Raw genomic sequence first — 13,460 nt, 5'->3', positions numbered from 1 at the left:
ACTAGAAAAATTGCTTGCTGACCCAGACCATACCAAGAAAATATCCACATATTATAATGTGCTACTGGACACGTGCATTGGCTCCTCCGCCATGCAGTGTGTTGTTTCACGTGATAGAGCGGCCCTGCCGCAGTATATATGTGGTGGGCTGTCCTTAAGTGGTTAAAAGGCTAAATGAGTATAAAGACTTATATGCGCCAAAGGTGTTTGAGACAAGTATAATGGGGAGTAACACAAAGTGAATAACCACTCTTACATGAGGCTATGCAACTGCTTGTGTGCTAGGCAATGGGGGTTGTGTATAGTCATTCTACATTACAGGGAAACACTGCCTCATCTAGTCTGTGTCTCAGAGCCCACTATGGATTCAGGCTTCGCCCATCACAGTAAGCATCATCCACAGGGGTCTTCAGGGTCTAGTAACCACAGAGGTGGACCACATCCCTGAGCCTCTATAGCACCCTGTGGCTAACTACACTTGTTGAAGTTAGAAGCTGATTGGCTACCATGCAGAGTTGCACCAGAGTTTGCACTCTTCAGTTCTAGTAAATAAACCTCCAAGGGTTACTGATCAAGAAACTGCTAGCTAGAACAGGGCAATAAGCAGTCAAATCTTGACAGAAGAGTCTGAATAAAAAAACAAACTGGAGTTTTACAGATTGGGAAGGGTATAGGAGGTATGCACTGGGGGTGGCCCTAGCAAATTTCTATGTCCAATCACCTGAAGGTAGCCTGCATATAATCAGTGGTCTGGGACTACAGCCTTGGGTCCTGTACTGTACGATTAAAGGAGAAGTACAGCCAACGCTCCTCTGTTCGTTCTGCACTCCTGTGACCCATTTTCAACAGACAGCGAGCTGAAGCCTGCTGTTGGCTGATGTCACAGAGCTGGTCCAGGCCTGGGACAAATCACAACCATATGGTTGGGATCCGCCCACATGCCTGGACCAGCATGCAGGTGAGCCTCTCAGCGAGCCGGAGTGAGACGCTTTAACCCCTCCACAGCCCATTGCTCCATGGAGCACAGGGGAGTGGCAGAGCAGAGAGCCTGTGATCACCAGCTCTCTACTCAAGGAGCAGTGAGTATCAGGGCCATTGGCGGTGTTTGGTCGCTTGGTTCACAGAGCTGGTGGGGGACCGATGCTGCATCCACCTGGGTAAGTATAAAAAAAATACTTTTAGTAGATCTAAAGATATAACTTTTTCTTTAGTTTTGAATAGAGTGGAGAGGGATTAGAAGATTAGAACGCCAGTCATTTTTTATGGGAGTGGGGACTAGGGAGTAGGAAGATTAGTCCTCTCAATTTGTCCTGATTACCATTAGAATTAAAAGTGATAGTAAAAGAAAATCCCATATTTTGGGCTTCCCCAGAAAAGTAAAAGAAGGGAAATCCTCCAATATGCACACTAGTTATGATATCCTGGAAGTCACCAAGGGATTCCCTTAATATGTAGGGATTTCCTCGCACTTCCTATTTTGGCTATGGGAAAGGAAGTGAAGGTAAATCTCCCCAATGGGGCACAGATGGCAAAAAAATAAACCAACAGGGGTCATAACCCTCCTTTTCTCTAGTCAAAACCAGAAAGTGTTTTGCCTGTAGTTCTACTTTATGAGAAAATGATTTTACTGGTCTTCTTGTAAATTTATAACTGTACACAGGCTGTGGAGCATGTATAGTGTAGCGTACACTCCCTTTCCTGAAAATTGAGCCAGGGGCCTGGATAATGTAACTTCAGGGTGCATGCATGTATAGTGACTGCATTATTTTAAATTGTCGCCTGATAATTCGACCGGTAACATACTACTCTACTAGGGTGATTAATGACCACTCACCCTACTTTATCAGGGCAACAAAAACAGGACAGGACTATTGAGAGTGCCCTTTGCCCTCTATTGCATAACATCGATAGTTCTTTTGTCGTGAGGACTACATACAAGAAGCTGTCTGATAACTGTGCAGCACAAAGCTTGGGAAGTTACCAGCTGCCAAAATTTCTGGCAGGATCAGACTTTTTGTACTTATCAAAATCGACATAGTATTTTCAATTGTAAATTCAACAGACCAAGCGATAGCAAATAAGAGGAATTCATGGTTAATGTTTACATATACTATACGTTCAATTTTAAACCGCTGCTATTGTCGCTGCGTTGCCCATACATCTGTCTTGGTGTCTTAGGACTGGTATATTAGCCAGCAGTAATTAGTCACATCCATTATCGTGTAATGTTGAAGATGTGTCACTCAAAATCGCATAGCTTCTTCGGCAGTCTGTTTCAAACACAAAACCTGTGACTGACACAAGTCAACATTTTGCAACCTTTTCCTACGAGCAGCAACATAAATAGCATAAACACAATAAAGCAAAGTTTTTCCTTTTTTTTGGCCTTACCATTGACCATAGATTTGAAGATGGCATTGCTGACAGCAGACAAATAAGAGGGATCAGAACTAGTTGGTGTCATCTCATTGAAGGTGTCTGCATTGTAAACATGGTCAGTTCCAAATTCTTGGATGAGTCTATTCATAAAAAGTCCCCCAATCATTTGAAAAAGGGGATCCTCAGGGTCCAGAACAAAGCTGCAGGAGTATGTGCAATTAAAGTTGCTCCATCCACCAAGCCTGGTCACATTGGCTTTAGGGAAGACCCTAAGCAACAAGACAAGCAAATTGAAGAGGTTTTAATTGTTTCACTGTTTTTTCTTGACTTTTACAAATCATATACTGTCGTTTTGTGTTTGTGGCATACTTTATTTTCTTTCATAAGCAGGAAAACCTAATTCAACACATTAAACACACGAAATAAACCATGTGAGGACATAACCACTTACAATCACAAACATGAAAGGACTATCATAAAAAGGCTGCTACACCTAAAATCGCAAAATTTTTGTGTATGTAAAAGGTTTATTGACCTTCATGAATAAAAAGTATACTTTCTCCATCGTTCATTGATGGACAAAGCAGCTCATCTTGACCTTAGGGTTATATGGCCCCCCAAGCAGAGGAATAGGCAGAAAGTGTAAAAAACAGCAGCACTTGCACAGTACCGCCTAGGGGGCGGTCCTACTGGCTATAACCCCTCACACTGCATCCAGCAGCTCATTTTTTTCTGCCTAGTGTAGGAGAAGGACCTGGCTCCCAGCAGGACCATTGGTCCTGGGAATTTTTTATTTTTTCTGCATTTTTGATTCCTGTGATCTACATTTAACAGCCTGGCTCGGTGACAGGCTGGATAATATAGATCCTTTTAGTCTCCCCAGCCTGGCCATCGAGCATGAGAAGGCCCTAGCTATGCGCTGGGTCAGCCACAACATGCCCAGTCTAATCCAGGGGCTATATGCTCCGGGGCACACATATGTCCGTGCTACTGCTGTCTGTCAGTGTGCCGTGGCCGGCAGGCACCTCGTACTACCATCACTAGGGTGATGGGTCTCTGAAATGTGTCCAGCAGGCCCTGCAGGAGGGGTAAGTATGGTTCCACCTGTCTCGGCAGGATGGAGCAGCTGGGCATTCCCTGGGAGGTTGACTGGGGGTCTCTCACATGCCCTTTCTTCTCTCCCTGTCCCTTCCCTCTTTCCCATGATATGGGCCGCTGTGTGATTGGGCACATGGGGGTGGGGTGCACGTACCTGGCCGGGGGCTCTGGGTTATGGTAGAGGGCTGCGCTGGGTGTTGGGGGTCCATTCGTCCTCTTCCCTGTTTCTGGGCCATGGTGAGGTTTGTGCTGCGTGTGCCACTGCACGCTCCACAGCCATTTTCCTGGGGCCGCTCTCATTTTTTTTTGTAGCAACAGACAGTTTTTTGCCTTTCAGACATTTTATAGTAGTTTGGTGGCCATTTTCTTGGCATCCTCAGACGTTTTTGCTGAGGCGGCCAGCGGCCATTTTCATAGACTGGTAGGTGGTTTTGCCTCTAGGGCTGGGTGCTTGTTTCCTTCTAAAACAGTGTACTTTCCACACACAGGGGAGAGCGAACAACAGCACCACAGTGCAGTACCTGGGTCAGGGTGGTGAATCCTGTGGGGGGCCCCTCAGTCTGTGGCAGCTAGGAGGGTGGACTTTTTGTGTGACTTGGGTTAGGACCCTAAGTGGTGACAGGCGAGTGTGGGTCAGCATAGCATCAGAAGCTGGCACTTCTTCCCCAGACATTCCTGTTATTGCAACTGGTTCCCCTGCACCTGCGGAGCCCATGGATGCTCTGTCGGTGGTCCTGGAGGCCTTTGTTGCCAGAGTGGAAGTGGCATGCGGGTGCAAGGGGGGTAAAAAACACCCCCTACGCCCACCATCTTCTGGGGAAAGCTCTGATTCAGATTGGGGCCCCAATGTGACAGGCAGCCCCTGTTCTGATGTATCAGAGGATGTGGACCAGGAGCGTTCGGACAGTGAGGAATGACTGTGTCCGGGTCAGCGCAGGAAAAGGCGCTTGTAGGAGCACTTATTACAGCGGTGTGGGATACATTAAAAATTGAGAATACGGCAGGGGCATCTACAGAGGTGTCGGTCCCTTTCGGCTTCCACAAGTCAGTCTGCACAGCTAAGGTGTTGCCTGACCCAACTTATTTTGATAAGTTTATTTACAAGGAGTGGGGAAAACCGCAGCGGGCCTTTTCAGTCCCGAAACACATGGCGGTGCGTAACTCCTTTGAGGAGAGCCTCCTGAAGAAAAGGGCATCTTCTCTGATTGTTGACCCCCCACCCACCCCCCCGGTATCCAGGTTAAATAGGGTAACCATGATTCCGGTGGAAGGGATCCCTGCTTTCAAGGACCCTGCCCACAGAAGGGCCGAGGCGGTTGCCCGATCCATGTTTACAGTGGTGGGGTCAGCAATGCGGCCAGTGTTAGCCACGGCCCTGGTGTCACAGACGCTTACTGAATGTAGCACTATGAATTGAAGAAGCAACAGGCTTCCCCAGTCTGCGTGGAGCTGGTGGACCAGTTGGTGCAGGGCCTTAAGTATGTCTGTGATGCGGCCTTAGATACGGCCCCCTTGCTCTCTAGAGCCTCAGTATCAGCAGTAGTGCTACGTCGCCTGATTTGGCTGAAATGCTGGTCTGCGGACCAGGCATCTAAGAAAGCACTGGCAGACTTGCCCTTCCAAGGAGAGAGGCTATTTGGAGCCTCGCTGGATGACATTATTAAGAATGTTGCTGGGGATAAGAGTACGTTGCTCCCACAGTCCAGAAAAGGGAAGGAGCCACGCTATAGGCTAGGGCCCTCCTTTTCCACTCAGAGTGGATTTTTTGTCTGCCCGGGTCGACAGGTAAGCACTCCCAGTCCAACAAGGTGCCTGCAGAGGGACAAAAGTGCCCCTAGTTTCACAAGCCCTGCAAGCAAATCTGTTACCGCATGAAGGTTTGCCCGTGCCCAACTCTCGGGTGGGGGGATAGTATTCGGGAGTTTGCAGCCCAGTGGAGCTCTCTACTTTGTGACCAGTGGGTCTGTGAACTGGTTTCCTCAGGGTACAAGATAGAGTTTCTTTCTTGTCCACCAAACAGATTTTTTCCCTCCAACCTTCAACTTCTTCCGGCTCGTTGGGAGGCCCTGTTTGGGACAGTACAGGACCTGCTGCTGCGCAGGGCGATAGTACCTGTACCGACACCGGAAAAGTTTCAGGGATTCTACTCCAATCTGTTTGTAGTCCCAAAGAAGGAAGGGGTCCGTCCAGTTCTGGACCTCAAGGCCCTCAACAGCTTTGTGAAGGTGCAAAGGTTCAGGATGGAATCAATTTGCCCAGTGGTCACTGCACTCCATCAGGGGAATTTTCCAGCATTCCTGGACATCAAGGACGAATACTTGCATGCCCCCATATGCATCAAGCATCAGAAGTTTCTGAGATTTGTGGTCGGGGATGAGCACTACCAATTTGTAGCACTCCCTTTCGGCCTGGCGTTGGCAGCAAGAGTCTTCACCAAGGTGCTAGCCACAATTTTGGCTTTGCCAAGGCAGCGAGGGATCACAATCGAGGGTTACCTGGAAGACCTCCTTCTGAGGGCAGCTTCTGCCTCCGAATTAAAGGAGGATGTGGCAATCGCCATGTAAACTCTTCAGGCGTTTGGTCAGATACTGAATCTACAGAAGTCAGTGTTGCTGCCTGGAGTACCTGGGCCTGCTTCTGGACTCCTCGGAGGTGAGAGTCTTCCTTCCTTTGGACAAGCTGCAGACTCTTCAAGCTGCTGTGAAGTTGTTGGTGTCACGCAGGTGGTTGTCGCTGTGTTTTTGCATGCAAGGCCTGGGTCTCATGGTAGCCATTTTCAAGGTGGTACCGTATGCTCAATTCCACACCCGAGTCTTGCAAAGCAGATCCTGTCAAAATGGGACAAATCACTGTTGTCCCTGGATTTTCAAATTCGAGAGAGCCAGCTAGTCAGGGACTCCCTGATCTGGTGGCTGAGGTCGCTGGCTCTTCGGTCCAGGAAGGCGTTCCTTCCTCTTCATTGGACGGTGATCACAATGGATACCAGCCTGACCGGTTGGGGGGAGAGTTTGGGGCATACAGTCAGCCCAGGGTCAGGAAGAATCCCGACTGCCGATCAACGTGCTGGAACTTCGGGGGATGGGCGCCCCCCTTTCCTGTGAGGCACATTCTACCAGGGCAATTGGTGGCTCTTGGGATTTCTGACATCAAGCGTCCCTTTCCCAGGTGTGTAAGGTGGCGACCTGGCTGTCCATTCACACTTTCACTAAATCTTACAAGGTTGATGTGAGCACATCTTTAGATGCTTGCTTCAGCCGCAAGGTTTTGCAGGCGGCTGTTGAAGGTTGCAACTCCTCCGTTGAGGAGCACTGATTGTTATGGGGGGGGAGTTAGTTTGCTGTTCCCACCCCTCGTTTCTTTGACACTGCTTGGGGATGTCCCTAAGGTCAAGATGAGCTGCTGTGTCTGTCAATGAACGATAGAGAAAATAGGATTTTTGTACTCACTGTAAAATCCTTTTCTCTGAAGTTCATTGTTCAATGTTTGTACTGCTTTTGACGAACTGAGCTGCTGGATGCAGTGTGAAGGGTTATAGCCAGTAGGACCGCCCCATGGGCGGTACTGTGCAAGTGTTGCTGTTTTTAACACTTTCTGCCTAGTCCTCTCCTAAAGGGGCGATATAACCCTAAAGGTCAACATGAGCTGCTGTGTCCGTCAATGAACTTCAGTGAAAAGGATTTTACGGTGAGTACAAAAATCCTATTTTATCTTGACATTTAACAGCCAACAACTAAAAAGCAGTATTCTGTGCAGCAATATTACATACATTTCAAGTCTTGTTACTGTACATGTGTGGGTACTTTAACCTTTTCACTGCCAGGCCCTGTGCTCCATTTTGTACACTCAGGTGGCCAGACCATTTTTGCAATTTTTCCTTTGTTTTTTATTTTTCACTTATAGCTTTCAGAATTTGTGAAAGACCCCCCCCCCAAATCATATATTTTCTGAAAGCACATGATAAGTAGGATAAAAAGAAGGTACTGTTTTTTTAGACCCCGTGGCATTTGCGCAAATGTTTATCAAACCAATATATTTGCAAAAAATATATACTAAAACCATTCTTAGCAGATAAAAACAGCAAATTTTACTAAATTCCTACTAACTTTAAAAGTTTAACCTGTACTGAGTGAATAAAAAACAAATATTTGTAACTTTTAAATTGTGCCTTTTTGCAAAATGGTGAAAACTGAACAGACGCAAAAGTGTAAACTTCTCTAAAAATCTGAAGGTTTTCATTTTTCCCTTAGAGGTTTCAGAATTTGTGAAAGACCCACAAAACCACATATTTTAAGCATATGACCTCTAGAATAAAAAGAAGGTGCTACTGATTTTTTAGGCCCTGCAGTATTTGCACAAAAGTTTATCGAACATATATATTGGCAAAAAATACGCTAAAACCATTATTAGCAGACCACAGCTAATTTTCCAAATTTCCTGCTAAATATAAAAGCTTAACCTGTATGGAGTTAACAAAAAAATTAAAAATTTTACATTGTGCCCTTTTGCAAAATGGTGAAAATTGAATGGCAGCATACCTGTGACAAGCTCTGCCTTGGCTCCTCCCTCAGGACCAGTGAATATTATAAAAGAAGAGGATTAGTGCACTCCCAGCATTCTATGTAATATAGCATAATGAGAGTGGGATTGTATGCTCCATGGATAGGCACCAGGAAAGAAAATTACGGTAAGTATAAAATTAATTTGTTTTCCTGGTGCCTCCATGGCAGCATACCTGTGACAAATAACTAGCTGAAATGGGTGGGATGATGCATAGTAAAAATGTATTTGAAAAAGGATTTAAAATAGGCAAATGCCGGCCTGATAGCGTGTCTGCCAGTTTCCACAGATGAGCAAGTTGCCAGGTCTACGCTGTAACATCTCGCAAATTCATGTTGGAGTGACCATGATGCTCTCTTTTAGATCGTTTTAATGGATACGTCTGCTCTGACCCAACAGCTCTACTGAAAAGGGCGTTCCAGTCCGCTATCCCTGTACACCTTCTTAACCAACTTGATTATCCATGAAACTATTGTACAAGAGCAGGGTTCTGCAAACTATGGCTCCCCAGCTGCCGCAGAACCATATGTCCCATGAGGTATTGTAAAGCTCTGATAGTCACAGACATGACAGTATGATGGATAATGCAGTTCCGGAATGGCTGGAGGGTCCCAGATGATGCTGCTTTGGCCATCTTTTTTTTTTTGGATTATTATAAATAGGTTAGATGAAAGTCAGAAGGGAGTTGTGGCTTAAAGTTAATATCTTAGTTTAAAAAGTTATTATCTTAGTACAGAAGTAATATTGTCTTTGTGAAGAAGTTCAAAATTGGATCGGAAAAGATTGGCAGGGCCCAAGGCTCGGAGATAGTAGAGGAAGAGAAGAACTTAGGGATGAATCCATGTACCATTCTATGTTCCACTTAAGAAAAAGTACAGAAAAACTGGATTTTGTAGGCACCAATTATAAAAAAAAATTACATAATCGTTTATTAAACACATAATGGTACAAAACAATCACATTTAAAAACTTTTTGCAATAAAAAAATGCAAAAACTATTGGATGGATACCATGAGCACTGATGGCGCACACCTGTCTGGGGCCTGTATATAGGGCGGTGTTCTCTGGCATTATACTGTGGTATCCTTGTCTGGTGAAGGTCTGCTTCCTGACCTCCCTATCAGCTTTATTTCAATATTCAGCTGTTAAAGGTTTGTACATATTTTTATGAGAGCTACTCTTTCACTACTGCATGAGACTCTGAACACTATCCCCATACCATTTTCTGTCGTTTTCCTGAGTTATTTTTACAATACCGCCTGCTTATGAGCCGTTTCACACTTTCCTGCCTGTCAGGTGTGTACTAGGATGCAAACTATGTCTGTTTGTTGAACTGACAATCTGGCTTTACATTTGTATGCTGACCACCAATAGTGTCAGGTGAGGATTTATTACCTTAATGCTCTCAGGTTCTTTCCTTGCTCTCTTTAGTATATTTTTTAGTTGTTAAACTGACAGTCATTCCTGACATCTTTATATTCCTTACTTTAGGCTTTGTTGCTGATTGGTTAAACTCTTTCAGTTTAATACTGTGTCTAATATTATATCAGGACCTGGGTCCTATTGAGACATACTCTATCATTATTTCCAAGGAAGGCTGACTGTTCACTTTTGGAATATGGGGTAAGGATGAGCCGAACACCCCCCTGTTGGGTTCGCACCAGAACCTGCGAACAAACCTAAACTTCGTGTGAACTTTAGAACCCTATTAAAGTCTATGGCACTCGAAGAGTTCACAATCTAAAGTGCTAATTTTAAAGGCTAATATGCAAGTTACTGTCCTAAAAAGCGTTTGGGGACCTGGGTCCTGCCCCAGGGCACATGGATCAATGGAAAAAAAAGTTTTAAAAACAGCTGTTTTTTCAGGAGCAGTGATTTTAATAATGATTAAAGTGAAACAATAAAAGCGTAATATTCCTTTAAATTTTGTACCTGGGGGGTGTCTATAGTATGCCTGTGAAGGGGCGCACGTTTCCCGTGATTAGAACTGTCCCTGCACAAAGTGTCATTTCACAATGACAAAGACAAAAAGTCTTAAAATCACTTTTCATTTCTAGGTTTCTGCGTTACATCAGAGGGGGGCGGGGTCACCCATACGTTACTGGGGAACCCCATGGCTTCCCTCACCAGTGCCAGAGGGGGTGGGGGTCAGGTGACGGGTGGCCCTGTCCTCCTAATATAAGAAACGTCAGCGCTGGGATCCCCGCAGTGGAGACAGAAGACTGATGCATGCATGGACAGCGCTGGACTGAGAGATCCCCCGTCGCTGGATCAGATCAGCCATCGCTGGACCCCGGAGAGATGATCATCCGTCGCTGGATAGCAAGAGAGTGGATTAGCACCGCTGAAATCCTTTTTTTATTTTTAATAAAGGAATTTTTCAAAAGTGTGTGTCTTATTTAACCATTTTTACACTTTCTTTGTGAAATGGTAGGGGTACTTTTGTACCCGCTTACCATTTCAAACAGGGGAGGGGCCGGGATCTGGGGGTCCCCTTGTTAAAGGCGGCTTCCAGATTCTGATAAGCCCCCAGCCTGCAGACCCCCACAACCACTGGCCAGGGTTGTGGGGATGAGGCCCTTGTCCCCATCAACATGGGGACATGGTGCTTTGAGGGGTCACAGATCCCCAAAGCACCCTCCCAATGTTGAGGGCATGTGGCCTGGTGTCCCCCCCTCTTTTCCTGCGGCCTGCCAGGTTGCGTGCTCGGATAAAGGCTCTGATATGGATTTTTAGGGGGACCCCATGTCAATTTTTTTTTAAATTTGAAACGGGGTTCCCCTTAATATCCATACCAGACCTGAAGGGCCTGGTAATTTAATTTAAAAAACATTTTTTTTATCAATGAATGAATTGTCGGCCAATACAGAGAACACTCATTGAGTGTTCTCTGTATTACAGGAGCAGACAATGGAAAGTGATTTTAACATAAACCAATGGTTAAGTGGTGTACTGCGGCCTCGGCAGTCCTGAAGTGTACGCTCACCCACTCCTAGGTATCTGATTTCGGCTACACTAAGTTCTTAGTTCAGCGGCGCCTCACGTCAGTGCGACTGATTGCTGTGTAGCCACGCCCCCCACGTTCCTCACTCTGACTTCATCATGGGATTGGCTACATGGCCCTTCAATCCTTTTATACCATTCCAGTCATGTGGCTGCCTAGTTCACGCACTTGCACTCTCCGTGTCCCCACGGACGCAATACACCAACGGAAATCACATTCAACCAGATGATCTGGATGGTATATCACCTAAAACGCTATTCCGCAGTAGTGAGTGTTTAATCTCACCTTACATGGACAATAGCTAAGCATTAACAACCTTGCTCTTAAAGCGATGGTGTATGCAATCTAAAACATGAACATTATATGGATGAACTATCTATCCCTAAAAAGAAAAAGAAAATGCATCAAAATTTAATTAAAAATAAGAATAAAGATACAAGAGCCCAATATAAAAATACAATCTATATCTAGATATCTATAATGACACAGACATTCCGACTGTAACAATATATTCCTCATATCAGATATCCATATGTATTCTCATAGAACATTGAGTCCTATTATATTCGTGTCATTGGATGACTTGCCTTTTTCCCACATTAACAACAAAATGGATCCACTGGTAAGGTCCATTCACGTGAAGAGAAAGTGCCACCTCCCATCTGCACACACCAATAAACCCCTAATCTCATGTGCAGATGCACCATATGCCTAACTAGATCAATTCAGACCCCTCAGCAACAATACATATAGGGATTATTAAATAGATAATATGAAAATATGACAAATAAAAATAAATTAAAGAATTCCTTTGTAAAATCGCATGGGAAAATCGCAAAGATCCAATCACAAAGAAATATATATTATACCCACAGTTAAATGAGAAGAGATCACAAATCCCTCAATCATTTCAAATCAAAACCACCCCCTACATGGTGAACTAAATGCGTGGTTCACAAGTAAATCAGAAACACCCGAATGCTTATAAAATCAAAAATTATTCTTTCAAAAATTGTTAATAAAGCAATTCAAGTCTAGCTGTATATTTAATCAAATGCAAAAAGAATGTAGCACTAATAAATACCAAACTATATCAAATATCAATAAATTAAATAAAGTTATTGATATACTTATTAAATAAATAATCTCACTAAAGTGACATAAAATAAATAAAAAAACCTTCAAGGTGACATGAAATAAAAATCTTAGATAAATAAATGAAAACAATATCCTAGTGGTGAAAAATCCCTGAAAAATTAAAACAAAAGCAGACACCCACCAAAATTCATAAGTGAAAAAAAACTTTTGCTCCAATAACAAACAATCATATACTAAACAAGTGATACATTAATTAATCATTAATCAAAAAATTCTAGTATATATAAATAAATAAATGAATAAATAAAGACCGATATAAAGTGAGGTAGTTGATGGTGCACAAAAAGATAATCCACACAAAAGTGTTGAAAAAGCGATCCAATCTCAGATGAGTGAGAAACAGACTCCTTAATCCCAATCGGTGACTAGATCCAAAATGAGTGATACACCAAAAGTGAGTAGTGATAACCCTTACCGACTCCACATGATCATACTGCAATGGTCTCTTTAAGCGTAGGGGAGAAAGTCTCAGGTATCCCCAAAAACCTTATAACGACTCCTCAAAACGGCTCACAAACCAGGTATGGATATGGCAATCATGCCGCTCATAAAAGAACAACAAAAGATGCCTCCATAGTGTAATCGTTCTAAACACCTTTCTCCCTTGCTGCAAATGAAACTTGCTGTTAATTTATTCCAAACATTTGTCCAGTTTCTTGCAAGTCTGGAATAAACTACATCGGAATCCAGTTCAAATCTTCTTGGCGAGTTGACACTGCCTGTGGAATTCCTTAAAATCAGCAAGCTTCCAATTCTGTCCACACAGCCACAAGATTCAATTCAATATATAGTGATAGCCGAGTACTACAATCAGCGCCCTTGTAATGCCCTAATATATTCGATTATTTATTTAAGAAGTATATCAATGATTTTATTAATTTATTAAATTAATTTATTTATTGATTGATATAGTTTGGTATTTATTAGCGCTGCTAATAAAAGAGAAATTAATGTCATCCAATGACACCAATATAATAGGACTGAATGTTCTATGAGAATACATATGGATATCCGATATGAGGAATATGTTACAGTCGGAATGTCAGACATGCCAGGTATAAACATTTAATATCTTACCTGAGTAAACTGGAAGGAATATGTCCAGCAAATGCAGGCAACACGGTAATCATTCCAAGAGAACGCATTCTTTTTAGGATCTTAAGCTGAAAAAAAAAATTGAATAGAAAAATAAAACTCATGCACAAGTCACCTTTTTATTATTTTTACCTACACTAGATATTCTCCACCAGGGATCCATGGAACT

The 13,460-nt window shown here is 43.6% G+C and overlaps 1 protein-coding gene across 1 annotated transcript in view; it reads right to left on the bottom strand.

The window, feature by feature from the left end:
* NAGLU (N-acetyl-alpha-glucosaminidase) overlaps positions 1–13,460 on the bottom strand; it is a 307,925-nt gene that overhangs the window by 84,046 nt on the left and 210,419 nt on the right. The window contains exons 4-5 of the mRNA XM_077459463.1: positions 13,274–13,359; positions 2,392–2,648 (exon numbers count right to left, since the gene is read on the bottom strand). Of these exons, the coding sequence (XP_077315589.1) occupies positions 2,392–2,648; positions 13,274–13,359 (343 nt within the window). The remainder of the gene's footprint in view (positions 1–2,391; positions 2,649–13,273; positions 13,360–13,460) is intronic.

Source organism: Lithobates pipiens, unplaced genomic scaffold, assembly GCF_037356315.1.
Source record: "Lithobates pipiens isolate NorthernLeopardFrog02 unplaced genomic scaffold, aLitPip1_a1.2 Scaffold_28, whole genome shotgun sequence".
Taxonomy (NCBI): domain Eukaryota; kingdom Metazoa; phylum Chordata; class Amphibia; order Anura; family Ranidae; genus Lithobates; species Lithobates pipiens.
Note: the sequence above shows the minus strand (reverse complement) of the source record. Positions and strands in the feature narration are given on the sequence as shown.